At 40.8% G+C, this 18,536-nt stretch overlaps 1 protein-coding gene across 1 annotated transcript in view; it reads right to left on the reverse strand.

Annotated features, from left to right (window-relative positions):
* srgap1b (SLIT-ROBO Rho GTPase activating protein 1b) overlaps nucleotides 1-18,536 on the reverse strand; it is a 72,245-nt gene that overhangs the window by 841 nt on the left and 52,868 nt on the right. The window contains exons 11-20 of the mRNA XM_062994996.1: nucleotides 16,129-16,159; nucleotides 15,969-16,029; nucleotides 15,773-15,850; nucleotides 14,505-14,639; nucleotides 12,380-12,485; nucleotides 9,791-10,015; nucleotides 8,812-8,891; nucleotides 8,488-8,665; nucleotides 5,137-5,271; nucleotides 1,013-1,355 (exon numbers count right to left, since the gene is read on the reverse strand). Of these exons, the coding sequence (XP_062851066.1) occupies nucleotides 1,013-1,355; nucleotides 5,137-5,271; nucleotides 8,488-8,665; nucleotides 8,812-8,891; nucleotides 9,791-10,015; nucleotides 12,380-12,485; nucleotides 14,505-14,639; nucleotides 15,773-15,850; nucleotides 15,969-16,029; nucleotides 16,129-16,159 (1,372 nt within the window). The remainder of the gene's footprint in view (nucleotides 1-1,012; nucleotides 1,356-5,136; nucleotides 5,272-8,487; nucleotides 8,666-8,811; nucleotides 8,892-9,790; nucleotides 10,016-12,379; nucleotides 12,486-14,504; nucleotides 14,640-15,772; nucleotides 15,851-15,968; nucleotides 16,030-16,128; nucleotides 16,160-18,536) is intronic.

An 18,536-nucleotide genomic window follows, 5' to 3' on the forward strand; every position in this document is an offset into this window, starting at 1 on the left:
TCTTCAGCCTATTACTGAGTATTAATAGCCTACTAATGTATGCATGCAGCCAACCAGGACTACTGATTTATTATTGCCATTAAACAGTATGTCAGTGATTTTTGAGGAACCATTTTTAGCTGAAACTAACAGTTTAGGTCCTGGCCTTTGCCACTTTTCAAACACACATGCTTTAAAAATAATAGATAGGCAAGTACAATGTGACTTCCCTGTTCTGATTGGTTAAATTTTGCCTGTCACATTTACAGCACATGGGGCAGCCAGTAAAACCAGCGGCTCTACCCAGTATAGTCAATTAATTTTAGTTGAGACCTTTTAGTCTGCCTCACATTGCTGGAAATATTTTACTTTAGAGGTGTTTAGATTCTCCAATACCTGTAATCAAGTCTTGGTGTGTATTATTATTATTTTATTATACGTATATCTTATTATTATTTGAAGTCAGTTAATTAACTGAGTACTTCTTTATTTATTAGGATTTTAACATCATGTTTTACACACTTACATTCAGACAGGTAATTACTGGTTACACAAGATTCACCAGTTCAAGTATTTAATGTCAAACACAGTCATGGACAATTTAGTATCTTCAATTCACCTCACTTGCATGTCTTTGGACTGTGGGAGGAGGAAACCCACGCAGACACTGGGAGAACATACAAACTCTACACAGAAAGGACCCGGACCACTTTGCCTGGGAATCGAACCCAGGACCTTCTTGCTGTGAGGTGACAGTGTTACCCAACAAGCCACAGTGCTAAATAAGGGGGAGATTACTTTTTACACACAGGGCCAGTTGGTGTTAAATAACTTATTTTCTCTTTAGTAAATACATTTTTCCTTTGCCATCTGTGTTTTTAGTTTATGTAGGTTGTCAGGACATTAAAACGACTAAAATTACATTTTGTTTGTAGACCTGAAACACTTGTGTAATAACTAATTGGGAAGAGAGCAAACACTTTTTTACAGCACTGAACAACACCCTGTGTGTGTGTGTTTACGTATCACTGACCTGTGCCATGGTGTGTGGGTTGAGTGTACGTGTCCGCTGTTCAGGAATGCTGCAGTGCAGTGTGGTTGGTGACTGGCGGATGGGTGGACTCTCCCGCTCCCTACGCAGGGACTCATGGCGGCTGATGCTGGAGTTCATTGTACCATTGGTGTTGGTGGTGGGGGCGCCACGTCGGCGTGTTTGCTCAGGGCTATCCTGGTGCCCGATGTGCCCACGCAGCAGCTCACGTGGGCTAAAATGCCCTGTCACCGTCACTGTCACCGGAGGAGAGCTGCGCTCCAGGCCGTTACCATGGCAGTGACCGGGTGCACGTCGCAGCAAAGCCTCCGTCCTCTTCCTGTGACTAAATATGAAGGGTAAACTAGGTTAAAAAATGACCATGAATAAAAAGTAAGAGCAATTAACTGCAGCTGTGAATTGCTTTGTAAAACTTTCTTCAATTTTGTATAAAAATAAGAAAGCCTGATTTTTAGCATTTTAAATGAATGTTTATGCATTTTCTCTCAACTTTTCTCCCAATCTAGTCGTATCCAAGTACCCAGTCGTATTTCACCTCTACTGCTGCTGACCTTTGCTACTGATAATGGTGGGACGCAACCGCCACACGTCAACTCCATCTTTTTATTTTCGATTATTTAGTAAACTCTAAAAACTTCTTTTCACCCTTAAAAAACTTCCTTTACCATGATTGGGGCAATGGTAGCTCAACAGTTAAGGTACTGGACTAGTAATCAGAAGTTTGCTGGCTCGAGCCCCACCCAGGGGCATAACTAATGGGGGAGCAGGGGGGTTAGGTGCACTGGGGCCCATGGTGGGGGGTTCTCCACGACATGAACTCAACCCTCCACGAAGTGCCCCCCCTTGATTGGCTGCACTCGTCAGGTCATTATTATTATATTACAACGTTTTCGATAAGTAAAAAAATAAAATAACTAAAAGATAATGAAATATCAGAATATATGTAATCAAAATATACAGTGAGTGCACAGCAAGGGATTTTGGGAATCAGCTATCAGCATACAGCATGTATATACAGTGGGGGAAATAAGTATTTGATCCCCTGCTGATTTTGTAAGTTTACCCCCTTACAAAGACTTGAACAGTCTATAATTTTTATGCAAGGTTTATTTTAACAGAGAGAGACAGAATATCAACAAAAAATCCAGAAAAAAAACATTAAATAAAAGTTATAAATTAATTTGTATTTAATTAAGGGAAATAAGTATTTGATCCCCTACCAACCAGCAAGAATTCTGACCCCCACAGACCGGTTATGTGCCCATGAGGCACACAAATTAGTCCTGTCCCTGTATAAAAGACTCAATCGCCCTCGCTCTGGAGCTCCATGTAAGATCTCACCTGGTGAGGTAAGAATGATTCTGAGAAAGGTGAGGTCAGTCCAGAATTACACGGGAGGAGCTTGTCAATGATCTCAAGGGAGCTGGGAGCACAGTCACCAAGAAAACCATTAGTAACACACTTCGCCGTAATGGATTGAGATCCTGCAGTGCCCGCAAAGTCCCTTTGCTCAAGAAGGCTCATGTACAGGCCCGTCTGAAGTTTGCCAATGAACACCTGAATGATTCAGAGAAAGCTTGGGAGAATGTGATATGGTCAAATGAGACCAAAATTGAGCTCTTTGGCATCAACTCCACTCGCCGTGTTTGGAGGCAGAGAAATGCCCGGTGGGGATGATGTTCTTGGGGTCATATCCAGCATTTCTCTGCTCCCAGCTCCCTTGAGATCATTGACAAGCTCCTCCCGTGTAATTCTGGACTGACCTCACCTTTCTCAGAATCATTCTTACCCCACCAGGTGAGATCTTGCATGGAGCTCCAGAGTGAGGGTGATTGACTGTGATCTTATATTTCTTCCATTTTCGAATTATCGCACCAACAGTGGTCTCTTTCTCACCAAGCTTCTTGCTGATGGTCTTGTAGCCCATTCCAGCCTTGTGCAGGTCTACAATCTTGTCCCTGACGTCCTTTGATAGCTCTTTGGTCTTGCCCATGGTGGTCGAGAGATTTGAACGGAAGAAACTGATTCTGTGACAGGAGTCTTTTATACAGGGACAGGACTAATTTGTGTGCCTCATGGGCACATAACCGGTCTGTGGGGGTCAGAATTCTTGCTGGTGGGTAGGGGATCAAATACTTATTTCCCTTAATTAAATACAAATTAATTTATAACTTTTATTTAATGTTTTTCTTCTGTCTCTCTCTGTTAAAATAAACCTTCCATAAAAATTATAGACTGTTGAAGTCTTTGTAAGGGGGTAAACTTACAAAATCAGCAGGGGATCAAATACTTACTTCCCCCACTGTATACAGTGGGGCCAAAAAGTATTTAGTCAGCCACTGATTGTGCAAGTTCTCCTACTTAGAAAGATGAGAGAGGTCTGTAATTTTCATCATAGGTACACTTCAACTATGAGAGACAAAATGAGAAAAAAAATCCAGGAAATCACATTGTAGGATTTTTAAAGAATTTATTTGTAAATTATGGTGGAAAATAAGTATTTGGTCAATAACAAAAGTTCAACTCAATACTTTGTAACATAACCTTTGTTGGCAATGACAGAGGTCAAACGTTTCCTGTAAGTCTTCACCAGGTTTGCACACACTGTAGCTGGTATTTTGGCCCATTCCTCCATGCAGATCTCCTCTAGAGCAGTGATGTTTTGGGGCTGTCGCTGGGCAACACGGACTCCACAAATGTTCTCTGGGGTTGAGGTCTGGAGACTGGCTAGGCCACTCCAGGACCTTGAAATGCTTTTTACGGAGCCACTCCTTCATTGCCCGAGCGGTGTGTTTGGGATCATTGTCATGCTGGAAGACCCAGCCACGTTCCATCTTCAATGCTCTCACTGATGGAAGGAGGTTTTGGCTTAAAATCTCACGATACATGGCCCCGTTCATTCTTCCCTTAACACGGATCAGTCGTCCTGTCCTCTTTGCAGAAAAACAGCCCCAAAGCATGATGTTTCCACCCCCATGCTTCACAGTAGATATGGTGTAACTCAGCATTCTTCTTCCTCCAAACACGACGAGTTGAGTTTTTACCAAAAAGTTCCATTTTGGTTTCATCTGACCACATGATATTCTCCCAATCCTCTTCTGGATCATCCATAAGCTCTCTGGCAAACTTCAGACGGGCCTGGACATGTACTGGCTTAAACAGGGGGACACGCCTGGCACTGCAAGATTTGAGTCCCTCTCGGCGTAGTGTGTTACTGATGGTAGCCTTTGTTACTTTGGCCCCAGCTCTCTGCAGGTCATTCATCAGGTCCCTCCATGTAGTTCTGGGATATTTTGCTCACCGTTCTCATGATCATTTTGACCCCACGGGATCGAGGGAGATTATCAATGGTCTTGTATGTCTTCCATTTTCTTACAATTGCTCCCACAGTTGATTTATTCACACCAACCTGCTTGCCTATTGTAGATTCACTCTTCCCAGCCTGGTGCAGGTCTACAATTTTCTTCCTGGTGTCCTTCGACAGCTCTTTGGTCTTGGCCATGGTTGACTGTTTGAGGGTGTGGACAGGTGTCTTTTATACAGATAACGATGTCAAACAGGTGCCAATAATACAGGTAATGAGTGGAGGACAGAAGAGCTTCTTAAAGAAGAAGTTACAGGTCTGTGAGAGCCAGAAATCTTGCTTGTTTGTTATTGACCAAATACTTATTTTCCACCATAATTTACAAAAAAATTCTTTAAAAATCCTACAATGTGATTTCCTGGATTTTTTTTTAAGTGTACCTATGATGAAAATTACAGACCTCTCTCATCTTTCTAAGTAGGAGAACTTGCACAATCAGTGGCTGACTAAATACTTTTTGGCCCCACTGTATATATGAAATTCGTTGAGGGGGCCCAAATTGTTTTTCTTTTTGCACTGGGGCCCATGAGCTCCTAGTTATGCCACTGGCCCCACCATCACTAAGTTTCCTCTGTTGGACCGGTGACAATTGTAAGACGCTTTGTATAAAAGCATCTGCTAAATGCTGCAAATGTAAAATGATTGTGTGAAAGCCTTGAAACATTTTTATTGTTTTCATTTGAAGCATTATCTAAGTTGAGAAGTGTGTGTATTTGTGTGTGTGTGTTTTGCATGTGCATACCGGCTAATGAAAGTTTCTGGCAGTCTGGGTTCAGTAGGGGAAGTTAAGGAGCGTCTGGAGCTAACTTCATCTGACGGAGTGCTGCTGTGTTCACTGTCTGTTTTCTGACTCATGGTGTCCGACATGGCCTCATCTCTGAAAGCACAAATCAGCCCATCAATTTAAATTTGCAACAGTTCGTTTCACAATCTTGCCCTCCATCCATCAAGAACTTATCACGTCTATAATGTGTTAGCTAATTGCTTAGCAAATGAACACAGTCGCTTTTTAAATTACTCAAATATTTTGTGTGTCAGATATTACTGACAAGACACAAATTCAATCAAAATCGAAATTAAACCAACATGTGCACAAGGCTAATTTACTGTGGTTAATTTAAATTTAAAAGAACAATAAACCTTTTTTATTGAGCCTACCAAATATAATGTAGTAATTTTCAAAGGATATACATACAAATTTAACCAGCTAACTGCAATAAACCAGCTATTTGTCGACCATGACTTGAAAACAGGCCCATTTCTTTACAAGGAAATTAAAAAAAACGTTTTCTTTACTTTTTTTAAAGAAGGCTATACCGTTGAAGGTAAAATGGGGTGTGGTTTTGAAAAATGTAAAATGTGACAAAAATGTACATACAACACTTTACAGTGGATTTAGAAAGTATTCAAACTCATTGATTTTCTGTACCTTATTGTGTTGTTAATTTAATTTTGAATGGAATTGGCATTTTTACCCATCAACCTACACTTTATATTTCGCTGGCACACCAGCACCGAGTTTCTGAACTCCTTGGTTCGAGGCCTGGTGTTGCCACCGGTCGACTGGGCGCCATCTAGCACACATGATTGGCAGTGCCTGCGGCAGATAATAATTGGCCACCGCATCTGCAGGGTGGGGGCTGGACTATGTGTGGGTGGGTGGTTCTTCATACGCTGTGTAAGGACCCTGATTGGCACGTGTCAGAAGAGGCGTGTACAGCGACGTGCTCTCCTAGGATGCATCTGGTATCTCTCAGCAGCGAAAGACAAAATTGAGTGCGCTACATATTCTCAAGTATTCAAAAACAACTTGGACAGCAGTTAGTTACAGGTCTTCTTGGATACATCTCTACAATCTTTGCACAAATAAATGTGAGCAGTTTACCCCATTCTTCACAGCAGATCCTCTCAAACTCCAATACATTAAAGAGAGAATATGTCAACTGCCATCTTCAGGTCTTTTTACACATGTTGGATGGAGTTTAAGTCTGGGCTTTGACTAAGTCACTCAAGGACATTGCCCTGACGTTGTCCTGAGACCAATCTAGTGTTGTTGTATTGAACAATTAACATTTGCCAAGGTTTGTGTGTGCTCTGGAGAAGGGTTTCAAGGTTGATGCTGTATTTGGCTGCATTAATCTGTCTTTCAATTCTTACACGACTCCCTGTCCCTTTGGCTAAGAACAACCCCTACGGAATGATGCTGACATCACCATGCTTTAATGTAGAAATGGTATCAACCTTTTTTAGCTGTAAATATATGAATTGTGGGTGATTAATTGTAGATTGATGGCAATTATATCCATTTAAAATAAAACCCATAAAGGGTTCAAGGGTGTTGATGCACGATTAAGACTAAAGCATCTCAATTGGGTTCAGGTTAGTAGTTTGGCAAGAGCATTTCAAAACCTTTACTTTTTTTTTTTAATCCATTTAGATATAATGTTCTATTTTCTTGGGAGTGTTGTCTCATTGTACAACCCAACAAAACTTCTTCAGGATTCGTTTGGTAGAGAGCAAAATTCATGACAGGTTACCAGCCCTCCAGCAACAAAGAATGCCAAGAGCATCACTAACACCACCAATTTTAACTGTTGGTATAATGTTCTTATTGTGGAATACTGCTTAAATAAGACCTCAAGTTCATTAAATGTCCTCTTGTGACCTAAATGACTTATTAGTGCACCCTTGGTGGAACTTTGATAGGCTGAGCAGTTTTTGAGGGAGCTGGCAAAAAGCAAACCTGGGTGTACCTAGTCTTAATTTTTTTTAACTGATAGATGCCGTATCAGCACATTGCACGATGTTTTAGATTTACATGTGTCAAAAAGTTCACTGGTGATGTCTCAAGCAGGTTTTGTATATTGTTTTATGGTAAAGAATTTCAGTCTTTCTGTGTTTAGTGCTGGGCAGTCCGTCAAATTTGATTGTTAGTATAGCTTTGCATAGATGGAAAGTTGGTGCAACTTCCCTTGTAAAAAGGTGCTTTGTATCAATTTGGAGTGTCAGATGCGGCATCTTGTAAGAATAGTCTGGTTTAGATGACTGTCCATTCTAATGTAGGTGTTTAATCAGGCTAATATACGAGTGTTCTTCAAAAAGTTTCCACACTTTTTAACTCTATTAACAATTTCAAAAACAAATGACCATTTGTCTACATGGTCACCTTCTGGTGTATTTTTCACAGCGTCATACCAACTTTTTAATGCCATCAGCAAAAAATGTTTTTGGTTGAGCGCATAGCCACTGATGCACCACTGCTTTCACATCATCATCACATGAAAATCTTCTTCCCCTTAAAGCTTCTTTAAGAGGTCCAAAAATGTGGAAATCAGATGGTGCTAAATCCGGACTATAAGCTCTTCCAAACACAACCATTTACTACTCCTCCCGCCCTATACGTTTCCAACCACAGTATAAAAGTGCAGAAACTTTTTGAAGATTCCTCATATAATCTAGAATGCATGTGATTTGGAAAAAAAACTATTTTGCCACTATAATTCTCAGCATTTTTGCATCTAAAGAATGTGTGCCCCCCTCTATGCTTGCCACTTTACATTTTTCTATAACTATCTCTAAAGATAATGAGACCATTATTCAAAAATGAAACCATATACAGCAGGGAGACTGAACAGCTGCCAGCCTGATGCAGTCAAATTGACCTGGTCTTTAATTTTAATGGGAGATAATTTCAGGAAACAACAACCCTTTTATTCCCAAACTGCTCTAAAGGATTCACTGGTTAAAATGGTCCATTCACATTAATACCTGGGCACTGTCATGCCAAACTATCTCAGGTGGGATGATGGTCCCACATCACAAAAAGGGTTCAGCAAAAGCTTTTTTGCAACAGTTAAAAAAACAGAAAAATATGCAGGGGCAAATACATTTCAGGGTACTTCAGTGGTATTTAATGACCAACATTTAATGTTGACATCTGTAAGAATGATCTCACAGGTGGTAATGCTGCTAGTGCCTTTAGCAAACAAGAACCTTCAGGTAGATTGTGGCCCCTGCTAAATTTGTCATTATTACCATGTGCGGTGTGTTGGCCAACCCCTTTATTACTGTGTGTATTCAGCTGTGTACTCACTCCTGCAGGGTGATATATTGGTGTGGTATGAGCCCGTCAGTACCATTGCAGCGTCCCTCCCACCAGTCCTCTGAGGCCCTCTGGAGCAGCAGTAGAGTTGCTCCTTTCTTAAAGGTGAGCTCACGACCAGAGCGCCCTACATAGTCGAACTTAGCTGTAGCCTCTACTGGTTCACCCTCTAAAAGATACACAAAGAGAGACATTTGGAAATTATTAATCAGTCTGTTTGTTATTATTTTAATAAAGTAGTATACTACATAGCAACAAAAGAAAAAGGTTAACACTGAACATGTATGTATGCTTATGTGTATGTTTGTGATTTACCTTCCTCACTGGTCTGTGTCTCGGTGCCACCATCCTGCTCTCCTTCTTCAAATGCTCCTGGTTCACTGTATGGACTCTCACTATATGAAAGAGAAAAAATAGAATAACAAGACGAAAATATTCAGAAAACAAATGTCAACATATATATTTTTTTTTTTTCTCCCAATTTAGAAATTTTCACCTCCCTGTTACAATTCCTCGACCTTTTGTGCCAATCCCACCCTGGCAGAGTGGGCCACCGACCTTTGAGACATGTAAAGACGTTGTCCACCAGCCAGCAGTGGATTTTCACAGAAAGCTGTACCCCAAATTTAAGTCATGTTGTGCCCTAGGTGTATCCTCCACGACTTATCTCATTCTCAGAAACCAATTGTGTCTAAATCACACAGACACTAAACACTGGAACTCAGGAGCATGAACCCTCTGCAGTAGTGGGCTAGCATTTTAGACTTTTGCACCACTGAGCCCATCTATTTTAATTAATTCTTTTTTTTTTTTTCTATTTAATTTTTTATGCATTTTCTCCCATTTTCTCCCAATTTTAGCGTAGTCAATTTGTCCTCTGCTGCTGGGGGATCCCTGGTTGCAGTCGAGGTGGGTATATTGCTGCTCATGCCTCCTCCGACCCATGCACAGCCCTTTTTCACCCATGCATTCTGCACAGGCGTCTCTCTTTCTGCCAATCAGTGTCCTTACACAGCGTTTGAAGTCCCCACCCACATAGTCCGGGCATCCCTCCCTGCAGGCAGTGCCAATTATGCCTGCTATATGGCACCCAGCTGACCGGTGGCAACACCGGGTTTTGAACCGAGGAGTTCAGAATCTCGGCACTGGTGTGCTAGCGGAATATTTTAGAAATGGGCAATTGCCAATGGGCAATGAACTCACATCCTTCAGATGACAAAGCAAATGTTCTACTCTTGCACCATCAAATGATTCTGTAAACAAACCCATTATCCCTAGTATGCTGCATACACACCAGTACTCTGTGCTGCTCATGCACTTCTCGTAGACCGGACCCTCCAGCTCTTTGGAATCAGGGAAGATTGCCTCGTGGTGGATGATGATAGTTTTGATGATCTCGTTGACGTGAGCCTGGCACGAGACCTGGTCCAGCAGATCGGGTGTGGGCATCAGTGTGGGCCCAAAGCAGATGGCCAAATTCCCAGGATCCATCATGTTTTCATCGCTGTACTGTGAGAGACTGCATGAGAAAATGGGTTAGTGTATGTTTCTGACCGCAGAGAGACCAGAATACATAATCTAATGAAACGTCAGTGAGCCAGATGTGCAGTGCAAATCAAATCTCTGCTTTTAAATTAACAGTTACATAGAGCACTTTGTAAGTTTCCAATATTACATACAACTTTTATGAGACTGCTTTAGTACTATATACTTGCTTTATTTCTGTGAGATAACAACTGTGCTGTTTCTATCACAGAGAGGTAGAAATTTCTCTTTTTCTTTTCACCTCTACTCATCCTGTTATGTATATTCACACTGCCTCTGTCTCTTCAATATCCGGTGTGAAGGATGTGGATTAGTTTAGCTGCATCCCCTAACTCAAGAGACTTTTTCTCTGTAACAGTGGTGATGGTTGGATTTTCTGTGTGTGACAAAGGAAAAATGCTATTGTGCTTTTTAGAACAACCCCCTTTTTCAGTTTTTATTAATATTTAGGTAGTGTTTATACTTGTAGTTCGGTCCCCTTGGTCCGGACCAGACTACATAGGTTAAAAAAAAAGTGTCGTATGACACATGTATGTTGTACAGTATATTATGCAAGCCAATCGTCAGAACAATGCACCACGCTGGGTTTAATGTACATATTGGGGTTGTGTATAGCTGGTGGTATTTCTACCTGGAAAAACAGCAAGATTTTATGCACTGTGCTTATGCCACATAAGTGAATGACTAAGCAGGTGTTTGTAGTGGCCAATAAGTGTACAGTGTATCACAAAAGTGAGTACACCCCTCACATTTCTGCAAATATTTCATTATATCTTTTCATGGGACAACACTATAGACATGAAACTTGGATATAACTTAGAGTAGTCAGTGTACAGCTTGTATAGCAGTGTAGATTTACTGTCTTCTGAAAATAACTCAACACACAGCCATTAATGTCTAAATAGCTGGCAACATAAGTGAGTACACCCCACAGTGAACATGTCCAAATTGTGCCCAAATGTGTCGTTGTCCCTCCCTGGTGTCATGTGTCAAGGTCCCAGGTGTAAATGGGGAGCAGGGCTGTTAAATTTGGTGTTTTGGGTACAATTCTCTCATACTGGCCACTGGATATTCAACATGGCACCTCATGGCAAAGAACTCTCTGAGGATGTGAGAAATAGAATTGTTGCTCTCCACAAAGATGGCCTGGGCTATAAGAAGATTGCTAACACCCTGAAACTGAGCTACAGCATGGTGGCCAAGGTCATACAGCGGTTTTCCAGGACAGGTTCCACTCGGAACAGGCTTCGCCAGGGTCGACCAAAGAAGTTGAGTCCACGTGTTCGGCGTCATATCCAGAGGTTGGCTTTAAAAAATAGACACATGAGTGCTGCCAGCATTGCTGCAGAGGTTGAAGACGTGGGAGGTCAGCCTGTCAGTGCTCAGACCATACGCCGCACACTGCATCAACTCGGTCTGCATGGTCGTCATCCCAGAAGGAAGCTGACGCACAAGAAAGCCAGCAAACAGTTTGCTGAAGACAAGCAGTCCAAGAACATGGATTACTGGAATGCCCTGTGGTCTGACGAGACCAAGATAAACTTGTTTGGCTCAGATGGTGTCCAGCATGTGTGGCGGCACCCTGGTGAGAAGTACCAAGACAACTGTATCTTGCCTACAGTCAAGCATGGTGGTGGTAGCATCATGGTCTTGGGCTGCATGAGTGTTGCTGGCACTGGGGAGCTGCAGTTCATTGAGGGAAACATGAATTCCAACATGTACTGTGACATTCTGAAGCAGAGCATGATCCCCTCCCTTCGAAAACTGGGCCTCATGGCAGTTTTCCAACAGGATAATGACCCCAAACACAACCTCCAAGATGACAACTGCCTTGCTGAGAAAGCTGAAGGTAAAGGTGATGGACTAAACCCAATTGAGCACCTGTGGCGCATCCTCAAGTGGAAGGTGGAGGAGTTCAAGGTGTCTAACATCCACCAGCTCCGTGATGTCATCATGGAGGAGTGGAAGAGGATTCCAGTAGCAACCTGTGCAGCTCTGGTGAATTCCATGCCCAGGAGGGTTAAGGCAGTGCTGGATAATAATGGTGGTCACACAAAATATTGACACTTTGGGCACAATTTGGACATGTTCACTGTGGGGTGTACTCACTTATGTTGCCAGCTATTTAGACATTAATGGCTGTGTGTTGAGTTATTTTCAGAAGACAGTAAATCTACACTGCTATACAAGTTGTACACTGACTACTCTAAGTTATATCCAAGTTTCATGTTTATAGTGTTGTCCCATGAAAAGATATAATAAAATATTTGCAGAAATGTGAGGGGTGTACTCACTTTTGTGATACACTGTATATGCAGGTAGATGTGTGGTTACTCACTGGTTAAGGAATGCAAAAAGGTATCTCATGATCACAAGAGCAGGCCGTGGTGATGTCATCAGGATCTTTCGGATAGACAGTGCTCGCTCATACAAATTCTCTGTGCCTAACAAAAGATTTGGACAAAAATGTGTCACACAAATGTACAAAGCTGAGTGGTCACAAGTGAAGTTTAACCTATGCTGCGTCCGGAATCGCATACTTACAGAGTTTGTACTAGATTGGAGGAAGTATGCACTACTCGGCCGGTAAAAAAGTACATACTTTCAGTACAGAAGTATGCAGTATGCACACAACACCGCTACATACTACGTCCGCCATTTTACCAACGTCAAGTGATGACGTGATGAAGTAATATCACCATAGTTACAGACTCATTACAAACCCCACTCGCCAAAATTTTGGATATTTATCGTCTTTTTGTTATTTATTTGTCTTTAAAAAAAATTATTTTATTTATCTTACTTACACTTGTGAACAGAGGACTCCGTTTTCCGCTATCTTTCTCGTTTCTTATTCCGCTTCAATTGCCTACGCAGCTCCAGTTGCATTATGGGATACATTAGCGGACCGCAAGTGTGCATCGTTTGCATACTCAAACATGGCTGCCCAATAAGTACGTCATCCGGGTACTTCTCGCGTACCTCTTTATTTATACTATGTATTCGGACATACTAACCGCTCTCGCGTCCTCATTTCGCGTACTATTGAGTATGGAAGTATGCGATTCCGGACGCAGCTCTAGTTTTACTGTCACCACTTCAATCCAGCTGTTACCAGTTTAGTTCAGATTTTAAATTATTTAGGCTATGTACATTCTGGGGAAAATGTAAAACAACACAAAACAACAACAACAATAAACACAGGTCCGGCTGTGTTGGGTTTACATTCCTGTTGACATTAGAGACGTGCCCCCAAGGGTCTTTAATTTTCTAAATGCAAACAAAGAGAAGCCTTTTGTGTCCAAGAAATAACAACAACAATAATAATAATAATAATAATAATGATAATAATACATTCAATTTATATAGCGCCTTTCACATACCCAATTGTTTCAATTTACATGCATTCTATCTGCTGTTATGGCAACAATTTAAAACAAATAACAATAATAATAATTCATGGCAAATCCACCTTTGGGAAATATATGAAATGTTTCGTGGGACCTTGTTGGCAGGGTGTTGTACGAACCCAAGCATATAGTGAAGTCCTTTCTTGCTACCATTTTCAAGTATGTAGGTTTTCACACAACTTCTAAATCATGTAAATCAAGGTCTAAAATACTGCTGCTGTTGTGTATTTATATTTAGTGAGGAATTAATAAATACACACTGCAAATTTGTTATACCATTGAAATAAATGCTTATTATTTTTCTGAAGCACACGTTTTCCCCTCTTTACAATAGCATTACAATTGCAACAGTTAGTGGCTAATTCATACAGTGAGTAATACACTTAGCAAACGCATGGACCACTATAACCCCCTGTATTCTTCTGCCACTGGTGCCGGGGCCATGACCAGGCAGTCAGAGTTTCCACTGCAACGCCAAAGAGGTTAATCTCTCTATCAGCTACCTTTATTTTAGAAATGGGCAATTGTGTCTGTTAGATGCCCACTGGTAAGCTAGCATAACTTTTGCACCACTCAAATGCTCACAGTCACACAAATGTAACTCAAAAAATAAAGTTAAAATTAAAGTTCATTTAATTACCTGTAGAATAAGAACCTGTAGAAAACAACAGCATTGAGGGAGTTTAAAAAAAAAAAGAAAACAACTAATACTGATTATCAAAAGGCACTGATCTACACTGAAATTTAAAAACAGTGACCCTTTGTTATTTTATTTTTTTTAATTGACCCCCTTTATTTATAATTGGTGCAGATTTCCTTGAGGTGTTTGGATTTTCAAAAAAAGTAAAAATGCACTTCTTACTTATTATATATAATTAAATGATAATGACATTTAACTAGATATTTCCAAATAAAACTTAAAACCCATAAAACCACAGGACGTTAATGACTTAAGAACAATGTCATATCCTGAGGGCTTTTTCTCTATTTTTGTCTCTTATAGACCCGTTTTTCTTATTCTATTCACACAAACACTAAGAAAAAAGGACTTACAAACATAGGCGATGAGGTCATTGAACTTTTCTTTAGGGATAAGCGAGTTGTCCAGGTTGCGAAAGTACATCTTTAACACGCCTGCCACCGAGTTAATATCATGGTTGTTCTCCTCATCTGTCAGCGGGTTGTTTCCTAGAAAACAGAAAACATGATGGGAGCCCGCAAACATTTCATTAATACAAATCAGACATCTTCATGTTGTCATTCAGACTGAAGAAAGTCAAAAGCAGAGGTGCCCTATACGTTGATTGCAATCAACCCGTCAATCGCACAGTGCACTCTGGTAGATCACTCCTCATTCAAACAGGTCATGTGATTGACATGAAATGTGGCTACTTCTTTAATATGTGGTGTGTTACCATAGCTACGTCTCAAGCACCGGTAATCTAGAAAGCTTGCATTCATCAGTAGCCAGTTTGAGCCATTTTTGCGTTTTTAATTTTTTAACCTACACTGTTTGTGAAGATGAGTGCGCAACCAAGTACAAAGAAACCAAAAATGGTTCGAGTCAGGCAAGACCACTGCAAAGACGCCTGTTTCCTTTATACGTGGAAGAAGCTGGCGGAGAATATTTAGATCTCATGTTACATACAGAAATAAAACCCTACAATTTGACATTCATATGAAGTCAAGGGCCAATTCTGGAACTTGTCCAAACATAAGAAAATGTGCCACATATTTGACAGCATTTTTGGATCAACCTACTTGTTAAAATCAGCCTTTTCCTACATGAAAATAATTAAGTCTAAATATCGGTCCACCCGTACTGATGAACATTTGGAAGCTTGCTTGAGAATTGGCATCAGCAGCTACTGTCCAGACTACATAAACCTGACTGACATTATTCAGAGCAAATCATCAGAATAAGATTAGTGATTTTTCAGTCGCTTGCCCTGTAATGCTGAATATCAATATAGGCAACTGAAGCGCATTTAAAAAAGCTAAAAATGAAGAGGCCAACCTATTTAAAAAGTAGATTGCTATGACCTGTCAACTGAAATAGTAGATCTTAAGCCACAAAAGTATGGGTGCCCCTGGTCAAAAGCGACTTGGCATGTTAGAGGAAATGGTTTGCATTGTGGTCTGGATCAAGTCTTTTAAACGAGTCTACTACAGCTAAACAGATGCTTTCCATGCCTACTTCTAGCCTGACTTCTATTTTACCCTCATAAAAATAAATCCTAAAAAAAACATGTGTTGTCAGCATGTGATGTGTGTGGGAGTGGATGGGTGTGCATGATTTTTTGAATAGGTGGACCACAAACCTCTCTCGAATGAGTTCTTGATGTCATTGACCTCTACCTGAGAGCCAGACACTCTGAAAATCCCTTGGTGCTGCAAACCTGCAAATCACAATTACACATTTCAGGTCCTGTATATACAGTACAGTATGTGTATGTGTGTATACAATCAGATTACTGTGTATGAGCAGTGGATCCCTCATTCATAACCCCAACTTACCATAGAGGTTAATGTAGCGGATACAGCTTTCTACGATCAGTGGAATGGCCTTCGTAGAGTCCTGTGCCCAAGCAAAACATTTAACATTCAGAGAAACTCAAGGCTAAAGGTGTAATATTAGCCAAAAAAGGAGAAGGAAATATATAGCAGGGGACCCTACCTGGTGTCTGCTGTGGGAGTTTCTGCGGCAGCTAGAGGGAAACAGGACAAAAAGAAAACAAAATCAAATCTTCTGTCCTTTGTTTAGCAATATCAATAAAACAACCACTCAAGGTCAATGTACTGACTGGAACTGGAGGCACAAAGACAAAGATAAATCCAAGCCTTTTCCACTGGTAAGGATCAGTACTGGTTTTAGTCACAATACCATTCTGTTTTCTACCACCTTTAAAAAATGCATTTCAAAGTAGATTGACTTTTAATGTGAGCAAGTGTGTGTTGCTGATGATAGTTTGATGCACTGTCTGGGATGCATTCCTGCATTCATTGCAGCCAGTGTGTCTCCATGGGTTCAAACCCACTACAATCTGGACAAAGCATTGCTAATAATGAATGACTGAATTTTATTCAATTACATTTAATTTAATATAATGATTATATATTTATTACACTGCTCAAAACAATTAAGGGAACATTTCCTCTTAGCATATCATCAAGCAAGTCAATTAAACTTCAGGGATATCAATCTGTCCAGTTAGGAAGCATAAGTGATTGTAAATAAATTTCACCTGCTTTGGTACAAATAAAAGTGACAACAAGAGCACTGGGGAGGCAACAGCAAGACAACCCCCCAAAATGGGAATGAGAGATAATCCAAGAGATAGATAGATAGATAGATAGATAGATAGATAGATAGATAGATAGATAGATAGACAGACAGACAGACAGACAGACAGACAGACAGACATACAGACAGATAGATAGACAGATAGACAGAAAGATAGAGATAGATAGACAGAAAGATAGAGATATAGAGAGAGAGAGAGAGAGAGAGAGAGAGAGATAGATGGATAGATAGATAGATAGATAGATAGATAGATAGATAGATAGATAGATAGATAGATAGATAGATAGATAGATAGACAGAAAGATAGAGATAGAGAGAGAGAATTCTAAACAACAGCAAGGAATATGAGCTCCTGAAACTTTAAGCTTTTTTGTTGAGTTTTTGGACATATACGACGGTTAGCAGTAATCTAAACTCTAGCTGAATATATCAGGCACATTTAGAGCGATTTTTGGATCCATCAACTAAAAAGAAAAAGAAGAAATACAACTAACAAGTTTTACCTATCAACTCAGGCCCACTCAGTCAAATCAAAACAACAGAGACTGACTAACAGACAGAAGAAAAAAGTGGAGAAACCTGGAAAAAACCAACAAAATCACAGGAAAACAACAACCAATCAACAAACCAGGCTGAGTTGGCTAATAAGAAAGGGGGTAAGCTTATGTTTGTGTATATTTTTGTGTATTTTAAACATTTATAAGGACTGTTAGCTGTAACTCAGTTAGACAGAATCTTCAACTGCCACCAACTGCCATTAGAATCTCTGTCAGTTTAAAAATGAACACAATACTGAGCCAGCAAACTGAGCACAGCCTCAGCTCTCTAACTATCAGCTACCCTGAAGAGGCCAACAGTGAGAGTAAAAAGAAAAAATACAAGGCAGAAATACTGAGAGAACACCCTGAGACACTCCGAGCTGATTTCACTCTGATCAATGGAAGAGAAGTTAAATCTGACCTGGTGTTCTACACTGATCACCCAGATATCTGGCACACTACTCTTCTAGCTGACCAGAGGAACTATAAAATGTGTGGAAACAAAACAATTAGACAGCTGTACCTTGACACCACACCTAAATTTAACGTAAATTTTTATAAAACTGGAACCATTATGATCCAGGGACCTGAAATACAACTTCAGAACTTTGAAAAGGACTTTCAAAGACTGAGGTCACTTGTTGAAAGAAACAAACCCATTCAGGCCCCTACATCCAGTGCTGTGCTGTCTACCTCACCCCCACACTCAGCTTCCAGCCCTCCTCTAGCAGCCTGTTCCAACACAGCCTCAACTACCACCAGCCCTGCAGCGCCCAGATCACCCGCTACAGTCAAGCGCATTCAGGACTGCCTCTCACTCCTAGAGATGGAGTTAATAGAGATGAAGGAAAATAAACTTCATGAGGAGGATCTTCTGCAGCAACTGAAAGCTGAAATGAACCAACACAAAATCGAGGCAAATGTGAAAATGGGACAGATAGAAGAAACTGTGAATCTGCTCCAGAGAGAAAATACGATTCTCAAAACGGAAATAATAAGAATTAAAGAGGAACTGGAGCAGAAGGACAGACGGATCTCCACCCTCACAGACCAGCTGCTAAAGGTGACTACAAAACACCACACAGATGCCAACAGCAAACCTAACAGCAGCCATAAAGAGACGGAGCTCCGCCCCTCCAGCGCTACTCAGAGAGAGTCAGAGCTCCGCCCCTCCAGCGCTACACAGAATGAGCCGGAGCTCCGCCCCTCCAGCGCTACTCAGAAAGAGTCGGAGCTCCGCCC

This window comes from Trichomycterus rosablanca, chromosome 1 (genome assembly GCF_030014385.1).
Source record: "Trichomycterus rosablanca isolate fTriRos1 chromosome 1, fTriRos1.hap1, whole genome shotgun sequence".
Classification (NCBI taxonomy): domain Eukaryota; kingdom Metazoa; phylum Chordata; class Actinopteri; order Siluriformes; family Trichomycteridae; genus Trichomycterus; species Trichomycterus rosablanca.